Source organism: Homalodisca vitripennis, unplaced genomic scaffold (assembly GCF_021130785.1).
Source record: "Homalodisca vitripennis isolate AUS2020 unplaced genomic scaffold, UT_GWSS_2.1 ScUCBcl_4308;HRSCAF=10419, whole genome shotgun sequence".
In the NCBI taxonomy this organism is placed as follows: Eukaryota; Metazoa; Arthropoda; class Insecta; order Hemiptera; family Cicadellidae; genus Homalodisca; species Homalodisca vitripennis.
The window spans coordinates 50,617-69,977 of record NW_025780452.1 but is presented as its reverse complement, the minus strand read 5'-3'; the positions used below and the strand labels follow the sequence as shown (position 1 = coordinate 69,977).

Below are 19,361 nucleotides of genomic sequence, written 5' to 3'. Positions count from 1 at the left end.
GGCTCGTTCTCGTCCATCTTTGTACTTGGCCACCACTTAATCCGTCCGTCTCTTGGCACCTGGTGGCACTTCCTTTCATTCTCGTACTGTAAACTTCTCACTACATTTATGAATACGAAGTGATGTCCGAGTGGTAGTACATTGTGACTTCTGCCCGGCTCATTCTCGACCAGTTGTCGGGTAATGAATGTCCTTGCACACCTTCCTGGCACCCGGTGGCACTTTGATGTCATCCTCTTAGTAATGACTTGCCATATTAATAACAATAGGAAATAATATTTAAGTGATACTCACATTGATACTTCTGCCCGGCTCATTCTCGACCAGTTGTCGGGTGATGTCCTTGCACACCTTCCTGGCACCCGGTGGCACTTTGCTGTCATCCTCCCAGTAACGGCTCGCCGAGTGAGCGAAGAGAGCAGCAGGAGTTGCGTGAGAGACTCGGGTATTAGTCACAATACCAGTCGCCTTTCCTAAACCAAAATCAAGAAATATGGACTTCTGAAGAAAAACTTGTACGTTACTTATTTAACTTAATTATATAGCTTCTTATTTAATCATTGGGCTACGTAGCGTTTTGTTGCTATTATATATCCTTCATGTAATGGATATTTAAAACTTTATTCATTTGTAAGATGTTGCGAATATTATAGATGTAATCTAAACTGTCTATGGACGCCCAGTCAATCCAATACCCTCCGACTCACACACTTGTCATTTATTGAATATTTTGAATGACAATGTCTTGTAAAATTAATTCATTCTATAAAACCGTTTGTGCTGTGTGGTGGTATAAGATGATGTACAATGTTTAAAGTTAACTCTATACACCGTATTCGATTATCTTTAGCGCGGTTCCAAATAGGTAAGTAAGTATTGATACTTAAAGAAGCCCATTTATTTAGAATCGTAGTGTTACCGCAGTTTTTCATATTTAAGGAAGGTGATAGTCCAGATCAATAAAGTCTATTAGAACATCTTCACAAAAATGCATATTATAACAAAGGCACGTGATCAGGGATATTGGATATTATAAAGGACACATGATACCTCCAAAACCTCAAGGTTCTTGGCCCAAAGGCTGAGGAATAAACGTCAAGAAACTGTTAAAAATATCTCTATTTGATACAATATTGAAGTATTTGTATTTAAATATATACTAAATTTTACACATTCTACACCACCAGTACCTATAGCATTTATTGAATAATCCCAAAAGTTAAAGTTCACGATTTTGTCTTTTACTAGTAAATATAATAAATACCTTCACGGTGTGCCCAATCCACCAAGGACTCTACTTTAGAGTTGACGCTGGACTTGCAATTTTCAAAGCGCCCTCTAGCATCCAACCCAACAGTCTCAAAGTTCGCCTTGACCCCACATAGAAGCGCTGTAGCGCAGGCACTGGACTCCCCTATTTGGGCATCCATGTTGTATGTCTGCGAAAGGGGATAAAATATTAAATAGGCTATATAAATTAACATTACAATTCAAGATAATGTGTGCGGTAATACTAAATCTTTTACAAGATTGATGTTATGTCTTAACTAACAAATTGTAATTCTTAACAGTTGTCTGTTTAAGCATCCACGGAATATGAAATCGGGTCATCCTGCAAGAATGATTTATCTACTCGACACAAGGGGGCCGTAAATATAGTAATTAAAACTGTGCACTGAATATTAATGTATTCCAACACTTGCCAGGCAAAAAGTTTATGAATGTACAGTGCAGATAACACAGGTTTACTGTAATAGTTACTGTAGCACAAAGCTTATTCCACCAAAGCATTTATAGAATTTTTAATATAGATATTATAGTATTATAATATATTTAAATACAGTTTCACAAACTTTTGTTTAGAAATCGCTCGCTATTTAATGAATGGATATATTTTATTGCAAAACTTATGTTGGATAATCTGAGGTTACATTGCACTAAAGTCCTTTTAGTTACCCCTGATACCTTTCAGTTAACAATAACCTACTATTAAATTTTGCATTTATCGGTGTATTCCGAGACTGTGCCTTCTGTTTTTTAACCTTTACTCTTGTATTATTCAAATAGAGCTCTTCTTCCAAGTGCACTATTTATTATCATCTCATATTATAACTAGCAGCAATTAGATAAAGACTGATATATGTAACTGTCAAATGCCAAGTTTTCTTAAAACAGGTCAACTTAACTTTAACAGCAGTAACTCAAAATGTTTTAATATAAATTTTGTTTTAAATAAATACACAAACATACTCTAAACAAGATATACAAAAATTAGAACTAAAAAATATGAGCTCCAAGGATTTCTTTATTTTATTAATTATAGCCAGATAGAAACAAATTAATTAATAACTATAGTTGGATCTTGTGTCTTGAGTCACTGCATGTCTGCGACGTGTTGTGTGCACATACTGCCAATCCTCCAAGGCCACAGGTTTGTGCAATGATCTTATCAATGATCAATAAACTTTGTACATTTTGTACAATACGAAGTAAACCGTGCTAATAACAATTGTTACTGTCATAAGCCGGATTTGAACCTGTACAACATCTCCCTCAAAGTTCGATGTTTCAGACCGTGCGGCCACCGGCTTTCCCAACTTGTTAGCAGTCTTGTTTGGCAAATTTCAGTTAAATATAACGTATTAAAATAAACTATTTTCTTCGTTGAAACCATTTCACTTGCATTCCCTAATGTAAATTGTTCATGGATGGACTTTCACTTACTGAAATATCCAATTTGTCTCATTACTTCAAGAGTGTGCTTACAAAGTCCTCAAAGTACTCCACTGCAATCCATACCTTCAGATTAGACAATGCCGATGTTAGGTTACTTTTCTTTGTTAAATGGAAGGTTCTGTCCTGTGTAATGATCGATCTCAAGAAGAAGCGCTAAGCCTCTGCGCATTTTCCCATGTCTTTCTGAAGCGGCCATCAGATATCATATATTTAGTTACTTATTCGTGGAGTATATGTAACGCGTACTGGTATTCAAATTCAAATTCGTTTATTAAGAATAATGCTTACATTACAGGTTTCCCCAATTACGATGGAGCATTACATTATATAATTAATTAAATAAAGAGAGAATGCTATATGCACATAAGTATACAAATATGCATAACAACGTAGTATAAGTTAAAAAGTAATAGTAATAATAACAAGAACAATATAATACTCTAAATTCCTCATTAAACACATTGGAAACATATGTCCACTGGATCAGGGGAACCTTACAACATGCGAAAAATCAGAGACACTAAACAGGACAGCAAAAATAGTGACAGAAAAATAAACGTTGCCCATTTTCTCCATAAACTGATGAATTAAAGGGCCGAGATGAACAAGAATATGGCAAAAACTATGATAAACTAGTTCTGGCTGGTGTATTCGAAGGTTTCATACAATATGTCTCGCCGACTCCTGATTCTAACACTTCTGAGAACTGAAAAGTGAGAACTCCTGGACGATTAACTTTGATGCTATGAAGACACAGCAGAGATAAGCAAAATAAAGAGAAAAGTTCGAGAGTAATACGGTCTAGTATTTTACTCCTAGAACGCCAAAGAAGCCTTCACATCTGAATCCACTCTTCATCTCTACTAGAGTAGGATTTGTTCGGATCTAACAAAGGAAAACGGGATAATGTTAAACGGCCAACTTGGGCACTGAGGGCCGAGCTCTCGATAAACTCGGATGGAGTGCTCGATAATTCCTTCTGTAAACATAAACATGGAATCTGTTCAATGCTGCATCTAAGCAGAATCTCCAAGAGAGAGGTAATGGTGAAAAGCTTGGTGTCATTGTGGCCCTATGTTTCTAATTTTTTTGGAAATAGAAAGACAGACCAGGTATAGGGCAGACAGTAAATAGAATAGCAAAATAATCCTTCGTGGACAAGCATCTCCTCTGGTCAGAATAATATAGCTTATTCAATATTCTCGTTCATTCTAGCGACGCTCAGAATGTGCAGAGTATTGTACTCCTTTTCCACACCCGCAAAGAAGCCTCTTGGGAATTGTAACCGATTTCTCTGCAGGAATGAGTACAATACCCAATGACCCCACTCTGTAAGGCTATATTACTGAGAGTTCCAACTGTATTGAGCTATTGATATATATTTCATATGGCTTGACTAGGAATTAGGCATTTCGTAGATACCGAGTGAGTCTACTTCAGTTTATCTAACACTAAATAACACTTATAAATATATTTTATAGTGAATAACGTTAAATTACCAAGAGGTTTTAGCTCTAATATTTTTTATTTTATACATAAAAAAATTATTAATCAATGTGTGTATTCATAAAACATAAAAAATGTAAAGAACAAAATTACTCCCCAGAACATACAGCACCAGTTGTGTAATAAAGACCGGGCTTACTGAGAAGAGCCTTGCGCTTTTCATGAGCTATACATTAACCTGCTTGTATGAATTTGTATGAATGGCAGTGATAGTGATTTGACATTGTCGTTCATATCACTCTCTTACATAAACTACGCCTACTAGAATTGGACCCAAGTAAATTTCCTGTAACTAAAGGTATGATCAATCTTAGCGCATTGATAATTATTTCCAGAATTCTATTTCATTTATAGCTCCTCACTAAATTAACTAATAAGCTGCGACTGTACCTGCCCCATATATGAAACAAGCATGTACGTATGGATTGCAATCCTAGCTTGTTAGTAAAGTTAGTTTTTTTTCACTCCTCACTTTTTTGTTTAATACTAAACTACTCACCGTTATATTGCATCCATGCGACATGGTTTTTGTTCATGTATTTTACGATTTCGTGGAGTATTTGAAGCACTTTATGTTGCGGGTAATACACAACTATGAAAACATATACCTAATATTTCTTATTACCTAACTATATTTTCACAACTCAATCAATTTAATTTTTTCCCACCTAATCACAAAATAGTTTTTTAAAGATTATGAAATAAAACAGAGCTAAATGTCAACTTATATGTCTAATCACATCATAAATAACTTGTTTTCTTTTAGTATCTGAAATTTCACTTTTTAAAGCATAAACTTTTGTAGTTACTAGGACTTAAATATAGAAACACGTTCTATATTTTTGACGGAACCCATATGTTTTAAATAATAATTAAACGAAGCATTAATAATATTCTAGGTGAGATTAGGAGGGCCTTCGGTTAGAGGAAAATACATGTAATGCTTGCTTTACTAACGTTAACTATTGTGGGTTTTAAAGCTTAAAATAATATATTATATAAAGGGTCAGTCTTCTCTTAACATAATCTTCTCGCATGTTATATGAGGTGTTAGATGTTACTAAACATTTGCAATATAAAAAAGATCTCTAAAGTTTTATAACAATCTTATAGTTATCTCTGTTCGTAAATAGTTATAAAGGTATTATTATTTATTGTTGAATGTTTTAGATCCAGTATTTCTCTATAGATTCCCAAATAGATTGGATAAGCTGAAAATTTTTGTAGTTGATTGCACGCAGTTATCTATTATTTCTTAGATAGTATTTTAGGAATAACTAATAATATTTTTTAGTTTGGACCTATAACAGTTAAAATTGAGGCTTTGTAATTACTCTTGATTTACATATAACATAATATACAGAATTATAGAAATAAAGTATCCAATTGAGAATAGCCGCTGAGCAAAGTATTAAGGACTACAATCTGTGATAACCAGTCAGCAGCAGATTATATTTATGGGAAGCGCACGCTTTGTTACATCTGTATTAGATACTTGTGTTTGAGCGCTTAACTTACAATACAATATAGATCCAGAATATCAATTTGGACCAAGTTAGTCTACAATGTGCTTACTACTAGACTTTGAAGTGCCTTCATTTATTGACAAAGTAACGTACAAAATTATGGAACGAAAGAGGTTTAAAAAAAAAACAAGGTTTAACATAATATAATAACATTCCCTGTAAGATATCTTTCCTGAATGCAGAAAAAGTAAACAATTCATTACTTCGTGTCAAATTTGTGGGTATTTAAAGAAGGAAGTTTTTGCATTTTATATAGGGCTCAAACATTTCAACAGCACACACTCTTACAGGAAATATAGCATTATGGGATGATGTTTTTTTATGAAATAAGAAAAGCATAACTTAAAATAATTATTATCTTAAATTGTATTTCATTAAAAATATAATTTTCTACATTCAAAAATGAATAAAAACCATGTCACTCTCTTTATCTATAATTCGTGTATGCACTAAAAACATTCCACACTTTTATCTTCAGCTTCTTTTATTTGGACCTGATTACATATTTTAATTATCATATATTATAAGGTGTTAAGCTTTTTGTATATTACTAATTTTCGTTTATTTTTATGAATTACGAAACTTTATAAGTGACAGAAGAATATTTCGTAGCATGAAATAAATGTAAAACATTACCAAATTATTAATCACTACTGTTGTAGGTTTAAGAGTATATGTTGATAATCATTGAGTAATCACTACCCGGCTGAGAAGGTGGGATACCAAAATTTTACTTTTCCTTTATCAACTTCTTGAGTGTCCAGATCTCACTCTGTGGTCCACCGCCGTTGTACTTCCAATAAACTGACAGAAGCTACGGCACTACAAAAGTTTAACCGTTAATAGAGTTGTGACTTCGCTTCCTCACCTCCAAACTGATCTTTCTTGTAAGAAAAATTACTTTCTTCATTCACGTGTACATACTTTTTAAGTTTTCTTTGTAAAAATGGACAATCTATTGTGATAACTTTTAGAAGGTCACACTCAATTTCATTCACTCATCCAACAGCAACCATGCCATAAATATTGTATATAAAGAACTCCATTACAAGAAAGTTTGTACAAAATTATACTGAACACAACATTATACTATTGGATGAGACAGTATCTGGTGTTAGGAGTCATCAGAGCTTGAGACTGTATTGTAGAAAGAGTCAATTCAAGTACATATAATTTTTTATTGGTATATAAAAATTAAGTACTTATAAATTTTTATTTGACCTAATCACATTATACCGTCCCGTCTCTTCACTTTTACAATACTGTGGCCTAGTTGCAGAGAGATTAGGTGTAAGATATTTAATTGTATATATGTATTTATTTATCTTAAATACGTAAATATACATGTTTGGAGGAACTAGCATCAATCTTTGTGATATTAATAAAAACTCGATATTATTACTAAATAATCAATGCTATAACTGAATGAATTAAGCCTATATGTGGTTACATTATGATAAAATTATTTAAGCTATTACTCTAATTTTCGAAGGAAAAATAATGTAATATGCGTAAGTAAGTCAGAAATAATTTTCGTATTTTTAGGACATTTCTCACAAACAATCCGGTATGATAATGTTTTAATGTAAATGACACCTTACTTTGAAACCGATACGAAGAAATTATTATTTAGTATAATTCACTAACCAAATTTAAAAAGAATTTGACATCACGCGAAAAAAATGTCATAGCTAATATAAATCGTATACCTTTCTCAGAAGGTATGCTTTAATCTCCTTACAGTAAACTGCTACAATTTACATTTGACTCTCACCTGGGAGATGGTTGACTATGCTCTTAGAATCAACTTAAATATCGGACGTATAAATTGTTACCCAAGATCTCCTTAGACAAATTTTCATTGTAGTAATGGTAGTACAGTACACTGTGCAGATTATACTTTATAAGATCTAAAATATTTAAATTAAAGTATGAGCTTTCCTTATTTAATTCGTAAATTTCACCATAAATGTAAAAACTAATAAATATAATTACATACTGTGATGCCTACTGACGAAAGCTAGCATGGTGAGATTGCAAAAATCTCAATTCATTTCACTCAAGACGATTGATTTTCAGCCTACTAGAGCTTCCTACCGGTTTTCCTGACCGTGTAACTAAAAATCAATTAAGCTTGGCAACTTACTCTACAAATGTATTACCAATTAATAACTGTAAACTGTGTTTCTTTAGTACTTTTCTGTTTAAATACATATTCATTTTACAGACGGTTAAGAGTATATAGCAACCCAGTATGGTAGAAAAACGGTAGATACCGATAAAACAGTAATAATAATAGAGTAGCATTTGCTACATAAGCAATTTAAAATTGATTTAATAAATATTAATAGGATAAAATATTAACTAATTTTAGCTTTCCATTACATAGATTATTATATTATTTTAGTACAAAAGGGAAAGAAAATTATTTGAACTCACTAAATAATGAACGTAAGTGTTCAAGAGAGTAAATGTCATTGCAGGTATTATTTAAAGTAAAGTCTTCAATTTTAATATTACTTGTAATAACCGTTTAGTATACTACAGTCAGAATAATTTTCATACGTCAAAACATAAAAGATTTATTAAAAATTTTTGGGTGATCATAGTAAAATTAAGACTTGAACTTTGGGTCCGTACCAACAGTAACAGGTTGTGACACACATGGTACGAAAACTGTTTAGAAGGTATTTAGTACTGTTTTAATTAGTCTCGTTTATATTAAAGAAAAGTGCATTTAATTTTATATTAAATTAGAAACTTTATTTATTTGAGATTTATAAGAAATTAAAATTTTTAGTCCATTGTTTTTGAAAAAATATTTGAATTCAATTTATTTGATTTTATTCAAAAGAAGAAAATCTTTCTTGAGAAAACTTTTAAAAAATTGTAGTGTAAGCGTTTTGGGATTGAATATAAACATCTATCAAGTACAAGAATTGTTCTTTTTATTTTAATTTAATTTTTAATTACTAAACTGCCAAATAATAAACCACATTTAAAGTGATTTGAGAAAGTATTCTCCTGTCTACTACCATAATATATATATATATATATATATATATATATATATATATATATATATATATTATATATATATATATATATACAATTAACTAGGTTTTAAACTCGATAATTAAGTGCTGTTAAACTATTCAAAAAATGATGTAAATGGATTTTGCGAAACCTGCTGATCCCTCTACAAATAGTACCATACAACTAGTACAATTTTAAACATAAGGCAGTAACATAATATTTAATAATAGATATAATGTTACAACGTGCCCACAACAGGAATGAAAAATACTACAGGAAGGTTATTCACACAGATATGACCACTATTTTAGATTAAACTTCCATAGAAATGCTTATTGTATAAACCATTCAATGTGAAATTTTAGTATGATAGTAATGTGAGACATATTCCTGAGTAATGTATTATAATGCATTGCTCATAAACAATAAAATGGATTAGATAATAAATAAACGATTTGAAGGAAGAATATTGTTACTGTTTTGTTAGGCTATTTCATCACTTAATATTTTTTTATTTTATTTTCTGTCAAATTAATGTAATTAAGCCCATAAAACAGCGCATCAGACGTCATATAGCCTGGTCACAGGATCATTGATGGTGTGTACTTTATAGCACTTTGCATTAAAATGAAATGTGCATCAAAGCTACTCTTTGCTCTAAATACAATAATCGTAAGATTCAAACCAAATACTTCAGTGTTTATCTAACACCTCCGTTTCTATTCAGTAACGAAATAAGAAGAGACTCTAGACCTGATCAAAGACGTTGGTCTCATCTCATGTGTTAATTAGACAGCAGCAATCTATTCCACCAATCAAGTAAGCTCCTCAAAGGCTTTGGCTATGTCTCCACAGATATACTGATCTGCGATTGATCCTATAAATAAATTCGTAATTGCATTTTATCCTTAGACAAACGAAAAAAGTTTACCAAATTACTCAAAAAGCCTTATGATATAAAATGTTGACGTCTTAGACACCCAGTTATCTTTAAAATCTTTTCCATCAATTAAATTGTATTTAATCTAATGCTTTGAAGATTACCGTCTGTACAGTATTTTTATATCGGTGTATATTTTGTTACATGTTATAGTTATACGAACATTATAACAAGTGTATTACATTACAAGAAACAAAACACTGAGAAAATAAAGGTTAACAAAGGATTCATGGTATTTACCAACATTAAGAGTAGTTTTATAATACATGTCGTAAAAGTGTTACTGTATTAAGTTAAAATAAAAGTTTAAAGTTGTATTGTGGACTATATAGTTTTAAGACTATGTACTTTTGACTAATTTATGATTATTTTCATCCTACCTTAGCCAATGCGACTGCTGGAAATCGGTCCCATGCCAACTCCGTGTCTTCACCCAACTTTCCTTGACGCTGACCACGGAACAGTCTGGCCGCCGTGAGGGTGGCTAGCCCCATGCCGTCCCCCACCATCAGTACCACGTTGCGAGCGTGAGGACGCCTGCCCTCCGGTAAACGTCGTAGTAATGCCTCTCGTGCTTCACCGTACCAGAAGTCGCGGTCTGTTAACATTTGGGACTTTCAGAAGTAAGTGACTTGCTGGCAAAAGATTATCCCTAATTAATGAGGCAACATCGGTGTTACCTCATATAATCGTTGTATATTACTGCTTTCTTGACCTTGGTCAACAAAATTAAAAACCACAATTTTCAGTTAACCAATATAGTTTCAATTAATCAGAACACATGAATAGAGTGAAAAGGTTTTATAAAGTGATTTATTCTCTGTAGAAAACTTTAATTTCTTAAAATACTCTTATATTTAACAGAATTTTTATTACAGCACTATATTTTTAGTTGCAATTCATAAATATGCATTTTTAAATGAGCTAAACTCAAACAAAAACAATAATTAATTGTAAATGTTAGATTAATAATCCTTATTAAGGACAACGTTAACATTAAATATTTCAAAATAAAGCACATTACTGCAAAGAAACTAGAAATTCATAATAATACTTAATTCTGTTACGAATAGGTTTAACTTTCATTCAACAAATATAACATTATCCCCCAATAACCACAAAACCGTCGCCACCACTGAGCTTGGGTAGATCAATAAGGATCAAAGTACAAAGACTGAAGCCACTGCTCCTAAAGTCAATTGTTAAGGCAATACTGGGAAAATAATACTGCCCAATTCATAAACAATTATTTGTGTGCTTTGTATTTTTCCAATACGGCACAATTTATGTGGCCGTGTTATTTAGCTTCATTAAATTTTACTGAAGACCTTATTTTGTATTTTTGTTTTTGCGTTCAATAGATAAGGAAATACGTGTTTTCTAATAAAAAAAATGTTAATACACTTCCATAGATTTATTTTAACTTCATGAAGGATGGAATTCACAAGAATTGAAGAGAACCCAATATGTGTGTGTGTGTGTGTGTGTGTGTGTGTGTGTGTGTGTGTGTGTGTGTGTGTAGTTAAAATGTTAGTATTAATCCGTTTATGGCTAAAGGCAGGAAGTAATACACTAAACGTAACACGGTAAACCAGAATGGACTATAACGTTTTTTGTTTGAAATTAAAATGGCCACGCATCAAAAAAATATTGCAAGTACATATTTGAATATAAAAAATCTTTTGTTGGAATTCAACAATGAGTGTTTTAATGATTTTGTGCTGTAAAGTATAATAATTTGTTTCGACAAAATAAAATAATTATATATTCATACAAAGTTATTAAAAGTCGAAATTACGCTTCCTTATTTTTACATCGACAACTCTTCCTACCACCACTGACAACATACCGCCAGGCTATAACAGTGCAGAAGCGATCATCACGCCACAAAAAGATGGTAGCAAACCAGGAATAAGGGTGGGCCCTTTTCTATGATTTGCTCCTTCCAGGTGAACTTCTCCACACCATACAATCACTCCACCTTGGATTACTATAAATCTCTAAACTATTCAATACTTTAGGTTTGTGACTTAGTTTATTTTTCAGAACTGATAACCAATCCTGTCTAATTTTGGAATAATGGTTGACTGATCGGTTGGGCCGCTAATTTGATGTATGAAGCCTTGATTAATTTCCTCTTAAAGATGTATTAATATGATCTTGAGACAAATAAGGATGTGCAACTTTCTTGTAGTAAATTTGGTACTAACCTCTTTCTTGTTTTCTTTATTTTCTTTTATCCTTACGTTATTTGTTCTTTTTGTCTCTCCTATGTAAATTTCCAATTACAACTTTGTAGCGTTTTTAAAGCTACATTGATTTTTTTTTAATTAAAACTTAAATTAAATACAAATTTTTGGAACGAAATATTGGGATTTAATTTTAGATTAGATTGTGAAAAGTCAGGGTAAAAACGAACATGTAATCCGTTGGCAAGTTAGTACTGGTAGTTTTTAAATTGTTAGGAAGGCAGGTTGACTGCCTTTAATTGATTAGAACTTGTCTTGTTGCGAGTATTGTTCTCCTGGTTTGATACAGCTGGACCAATGAGAGAACACCGCGGATGTCCTGCAAAGTTGATTGGAAAGGGAAGTATTTAAGCGCCCGCTCATAATTTTTGCCCTTCTTTTGGTTATTTTCGTGATTAAGTTGATTACAGTGCGCCGTGTTTCTTAATTTTTTTTCCGCGAGGGATTTTGAGGTAAGCACCAAATTTATTGTACGTTTTATTGAAATAGTCTTCCTGATTTGATATTAAATTAATTTTGTTGTCTTTTTAATAGGAAAAAATTAAATTCATAGAAACTACAGAGCAATCTGAATAACTTATTCTCAAGGAACAATAGAGCATAATAGAATCATACAAGTTACATTTGGTTCATGCTTGCAAGAAAAGTGAATTAAAATTGAACTTTGTTAATAACTTTAATTGAGATTTGGAAAAGTATTAATTTATTAATATTTAACTGGAACTGTTTTATTGTGAATTATTAATTGGAAATTAATTGAACATTAATAATTGTTTGAGAGAGTTGTAATCTGAATTGCAGATACTTGAAAGTTAAGGTTCAACTAGTGTAAAGAGAAGTTTAAATTTGTATTTTTTTGAATTTTGAGTGAACTTAGAAGTGAACATTTTTATTTTAGTTATTTCTAAGTGGTATTTGATTTTTATTTTAAAACCTTATTATTTTATTTTAGAAGAGAGCTCTGATTTTTTAGTTTGATATATTTGATTAATATTTTTATTTCTTGCCAAAGGAATTTTTAAATTTACTAAAAGATTTGTCAATTCTTTGTGGAAAATAGAGTGATAAAAATTCTGAAACGTTGAACTTATTAATTTGCCAGTTTTAAAAATAAATCCATTGTTTTTATTTAGAACTGTGATTTATATTTTAGACAAACCAGATAATATTTAATAGTTAACAAATTTAGTAATAGATTGAACTTAATATTCACTAGGAGCTTACTAATCAAAAAAATATTTTATATCGTCTTGGATGTCTTATTGATAATTTAAATACTGATACTCTGGAATATTAATATCTACAATCCAAGTCGTTATAAACTTCATTTTTTACTGTAAACACATTGTTTGGATTTTCTGTTCAATTGGTTGATTTAATTTTTTGCGAGAGCTTGTCTAAGAGTTTTGTTTTGTGTTTTAAATGTTGTTCTAATTTTTTACTTTTTACCCACTTTTCTCCAACAATACCAGCACATAAGTCATTGGATATGAACGTAAACTGTATCTCATTCCGATGCTTTTGTTTCGTTTGCACTTGTTTATAACTGACCCAATGGAATCCATTCTATCGAATATCTTATTCAAATTTCTTAATTTTCAGAAACAATATTACCCGTAAATAAATATAAACCTAATAATAAATAACTTAAAATGATAAACTAATTTAATATAAAAAGATCAATAATATAATAAATATAACAAAGATGCATATAACAAATTAATTTAAACTAAGAAAATACAAAAACAACAATAATGTAACAACAATACATAACAGAGAAATCAGTAAAGCATTCCAGACGATTGTAACAGATTGCGCTTAATCGCAGCTCCACCATTACTAAAATGAAATCCAGGTCAGCTGTGATGGCATTAACGTTCCAAACGTTAATTCCTGAGGATGGCACTATTTCTAGAGTAATTTGTTGTAGCAGCTGTTCTGGCAAAGAGGTCACGAGATTTCGTATCTCATGGAACCCGATGGAACCCTGAAAATGACGATTTGAAGGAGATGACACGTATAATTAAGCTCCGATTCTACAAGACGGCTTAGAAACAAAACACACTAAATGAAGCGTCTTGTCTCAAGAGATGATATGGTCAAGAAGTAATACACATCCGCAAGTAGAACACCCAGATGTCTGTATCCCGGGAAGTTCCCAGCCAGACAAAGTAAGTGACGATGAACTCTTTCAAATTCATCCTGTAAGTATGCCTGATGAGGTGACCAGAGGACAGCACAATACTCCAGATGGGGCCATACCAGAAAGCAGAAGAAGATCCTTAGAGCATGCGGACTGGTGATAATACTGGCAATGCAATGTATTAGGGCAAGGTTTTGAAGAGCTTGACTGCTTCAACTTGTGAACCCCAATTTGACAATCTGGGTGAAAATAACTAAGAGGTCTTGGACTGCAGCTATTCGAGTAAGAACTGCACCATTAATCTGATAGTCTCGTCAGATAGAATCTTTAGTTCGAAAGAAAGTGATAAAAGCAAATTTCTTAGCATTTAGTCCCATTTGGTTTCTATCATACTACTCCACAATCGCCCTCAGTCACTCCTAAAGAAGAGTGTGACCTCTCTCAGATAAACTTTTCTGGTATATTTTCAAGTCACCCGCATACAACAAGTACTTGCACTGGATATTGGTGGCGTTTGCTAACTGAAAGACATATGCAACTAGGTTTAGAAAAGATCCTATATTCAATACTACAGAACCAATAAATAAACGTGAGACTAAAATACTACTCCTGCACATCAGCTAAGTTAAAGACTAATAATTTGTATTTACCGGCACATGACCGTACTTTATTACAGAGTGAAAATTTAGTGCCTAGTGAAGAAACCACCATTATGTGTTCGTGTGCAGGGAAGAGGCGCAATAATTTAGTGGTTAGAATTTAAATAATATTTTTAAATTAAAGCCATCAACCTTGTATATATTACAGTTTTCCTAATAATATTTTGTGATAATTTGCGTACACCGCCCATATTAGTTATATACTTCTGTAAATTATTGGCAAATGTTTCGAAATTTTAAAGACTGATTACATTTTATTAATACTGTGTATCTCGTTTTAATTGTTATTTGGGTTATCTCAAAATCTTAGTATTTTAGTAAAATTATTAATACAGACGCAAACTGACATGTAAAATGTTTGTATATTCTGCACTGTGAAGCTATCTATTTTGTAAGATAGCTACCTATAGTGTAAGTGTTATACCATAGTTTCTTTGTTTTTCCGTTAATATCTAAACAAGATATTTAGAAATCTGCACATATAGCCTATAACAGATAAATAATAAAATGTATGGGGGGAAATGCCTTTTAGGTGAAGTTAAGTTAAAAAATGGTTTAGTACTTAAAAGATCAGTCTCCAATCCTGACTCAAAGTTCATTATCACCACATCCTGTGAAGGTTACCGGTAATTGCTCTGTAGAACTCTGTAATTTAAAAACGTTTTGTTTAACCTATAAGTCCCTACTGTTAAACTGGGCATTATAACCAAATGTGCTTTAACATACATAACGTATACCTTAATTACTGTCACCAACTTTATTATCTTAACGACCTTTTCCCCATTACTTGAATCAACACTGTGTTGATTCTTTCCAGCTTAACAGAATAAGGTTCAGATAGGATGTTACTATGAGATCAAATTCCATTATTAAAATAAGGATGAGGTAGAAAAAACACATTAAAAAAACGAAAACTTCATTTCTTCATGAGAAGCTTAAGGTCAGGAGAAGAAGTTCCACAAAACAGTGGAATGGTGATATACGTAGGGGTTTTTTAACAAACCATATTCTTAAACTTGGTAACGTTGGATTTGTAATTAGATTTTCTAACTGAAATAATATAATTTTGACTTTTTATAATATTTGTTTTAAGATCTTTACGCTTTGGTATATATATATATATATATATATATATATATATATATATATATATATACTTTTAGACATATAACTTTTAAATATTACAGTTTTAGGAAGCTCCCATTTAAAAAATACAATTCCTAAAAAATTTAAATGTTTCTGTAATTAGGCCTATAAATTATAAAGCACTATATCAAATTGTACCTCATTACAACAAGACGTTCTCAAATTAAAATATTTTAAGAAAAAAAAAAAAAAAAAAAAAAAAAAAAAAAAAAAAAAAAAAAAAAAAAAAGTGGCTATTTGAGTAATCATTGAGTTTTTGAAAGTTTTAATACAGTATGATATTTTGGTTTGTCTTTGGTCCAAGAATAACACCTGAAAATATTGGTAGAGAGTTCTGGGACACCTGTATATGAATTTTTATTTCGATGATACGAGTAAATGGCAGTTTGCGGCAGTAGTGTAAGGTTCTAATAAATGATACATATATCAATTATAGTGTAAATATTCAAGTGTAGGTGGTGGAGACTAGGGAAGTATGAGGAGAAGGAATCGTTGCCCATTTGTCAGGGTACGGTTACATCCCAAACTGCGTCCAATCAGACAGTGTCGTCTGCAATACTTAGTGATCTTAACCTAGTTTATCCAATTAAGGGTATGTCAATAAAAACAAATAAGTAAAGTGTTTATCTACATATAGTGTGCATTTGAATTAATAAAACATTTTTATGTTTCAATTATTTGTTCTCATTATTAAGAACTAAACGGTAATGAGTTGTATGTATTTGAATGTATCTGAGTGCTTGTTTTTATGCATTAAAACCAATATTTAAATATTCATGTCTTTCATTTTAATTATTTCATAGCAAATAATTCTTTGATGACTTGTTTATATTACCCAAAGGAGTGGTCCATCTTCCACAATCAATGCTATATCGAACAATCCATGGAAGATAACTCCTTATACCCCACCGAAATAAAACAGAGAATACAGAATCAAAAATAAAACTATTGTCTGAAGTAACTCACCGTGTATCACCGTCTGCCCGATGACGAAAGCTGTCAGGATGTAGACAACAGACAGCAATGCTACCAGAGCCATGCGGACAAGTGTTCACTGACAGTCTGTGGAGGGATGTCAAACCATTTCGTCTGGAACAAAATATAATGATTTATTTCCAAAGCTATTATCTCGCAAATCATATAAGAATCTAGGTTGAGCACTTCCAAATGTCAAATTAACTTAACGTCACTCTACCGTTGCTATGATAAATTGAGTATGTATGATAAGGTTAAGCAGTATAAGTAGTATTCATAATGGACAACGTTGTATTGATCAAAGTTATTACAATAACATACAATCAGTATAAAATACGAGCACTATGGCAAATACTACGCGCTATAGGCTATGCTAAATGTGAATAACTTTTTAGACTGAGGCCCCTTCGCCATAAAATATTTTGTAGTTCTTGGTTTATTAAACTTTAAATCCTCTCAAGTTGTTTAATTCTTAGTTGGAAAGCGTACAAAAGATTTGGGACTATGGTACAAATAAACTTTTGAACATCAATTGTTTATGATCTTCATCGAATAGTAAACTTCAGTTTGAGAGTTTTATATATGTTCACTTTAAAAATAACTAAATCTTGTTAAAAGTGATAACACGTCTAATGATTGAATAAAATATAAATATTAGTTATATAAGTTGTTGATTCAAATATTTTTTCTTAACAGTAAATTCTTTAAACAGTAAAAATAGGACATTTATTATTCGGTAATTTAAAACATGCAGTAGTGTTTTTTGCCAGAGAGTCTGGAAAGTTGTTTGAATGTTCTGATGATATCAACTATTACACAGCCGATGGCAACGTCCTGACTAACTGGAAGTGCCTCGATTTTACAGAGAATGTTTCCAGCAGCTGAACATATTTATGTACAATTTCCATATTTATGTAAAAGAGTGGGAGTAATCGATAAGCGAATAGGACAGCATTCGCATCAACCATTTAACACGCTATTCACAATTTAAATATGGTTTCCCAGCAGAGTTACAACTTTTTAAGCCCTATTATTATAAATACTGTAATTTTTGCTACAGAACAAGCTATTGAAAATCTGTTCCGCATTGTTGCAGTTATATAACTGTTTTCCAATAGCTTCTTTCTGTAGACAGATTATATAAAATTGCTTGATGAAATATATGTTCCTATTAGCAGGTTATTTAACATCTCTCATCTAAGATATCAATGTAGCAAAACACCAAAGATGATGCGTTGCCAACAGATTAATTTATATATGATGTTTGCTATTGCCAACCGGCAATTCATATCGGTTTGCCAAGGCTTTAATAGTGACATTCAATGTTTACCTTACTCAATACCTAACATTGTATTGACCGTCATTTAACATTGACTATAGAGAGGTCAAAAATTAGGTCAGAAATGTCACTTAAGTTCCATGACCTCTTCTCTAAAATAAATTAATGTCGGAAGGCTTAATCGGCTCTGGAATTTAGCGTATGAATTATCTTTTTATTTATCTTAACTTCCTCTTACAATATAAGACAATATTTCGTGATGGCTAATTTCATTTTATTTTTTCTCCTAAAAATATAAATGTTGGTGAACTGTTTTGATCTCTAAATTTCCCCACATTCAAATATGATTCACTCAATATAATTAATTATGTACAATTTCTTGCAGATCATTTGGCTGTACTTATAATTTGTCAGGACACAGCACTAATAATACACTTAGATATGATATGCATTAGAGGGAGTTCATTGACTTGATATCAATTTTTAAATCCGGTTACTTTTACGGTTAATTTAAGGTTCTTTGATTAAAATCCGACAATTTTGAGTAAACTTAATTATATTCTTCCACGGGTAACAGAATCCCGACTCATAGTACAAAATACTAAAACACCACCCAGAACAATGAAATCGATGTCCATAATAACCCTAATAATGTTATTGGTAATTTATATTGGTAATTCATATGTTAGTGGTTGTGATTATAAATTGACAATTTTGAGAATTTTTCTGACGCCATAGTTTTTGCAAGACGGGAACAATAAATTCGAGCGAGTCCCTCAACAGTGTTGTTTGATCTCGGATTATAAAATCACATTTGTTAAAAAAGAATCTTTGGAATTGGTAATATGACAAGAATGAAGATACATATGACCTGGAATGTACAACTGTATGATATCACTTTTTTAATCTAGTAGAATATACTTTCAACTCTATTTCCAAAAACCTGTGTTTTAATCTTTAAGTATGTATTTTTTCTGAACTATAGGGTAAGATTTTGTTATGGTAAACGTGGCCACACATTTATAGCACAGTTTTTTTTATATTGTTGGTTATAAAACTATGAGGTTAAATTTGTAAATTTTGTAACATATATTTTTAAAATCTAAAGAAACATAAACGTAAACTAAAGGTATCATGTGCTCTAGCAAAAGAACTTTCGTACATTT

At 31.5% G+C, this 19,361-nt stretch overlaps 1 protein-coding gene across 1 annotated transcript; it reads right to left on the bottom strand.

Moving 5' to 3' along the window:
* Positions 1-290: 290 nt before the first annotated feature.
* On the bottom strand, positions 291-17,030 carry LOC124372909 (alkaline phosphatase, placental type-like; the record flags this gene model as incomplete). The annotated part of the gene is made up of 4 exons (XM_046831319.1): positions 16,908-17,030; positions 10,125-10,342; positions 1,265-1,439; positions 291-473 (listed from the first exon to the last, which is right to left on the bottom strand). Coding segments are annotated over exons 1-4 (649 nt in total), but the record flags the coding sequence as incomplete, so codon positions are not given.
* Positions 17,031-19,361: the final 2,331 nt, after the last annotated feature.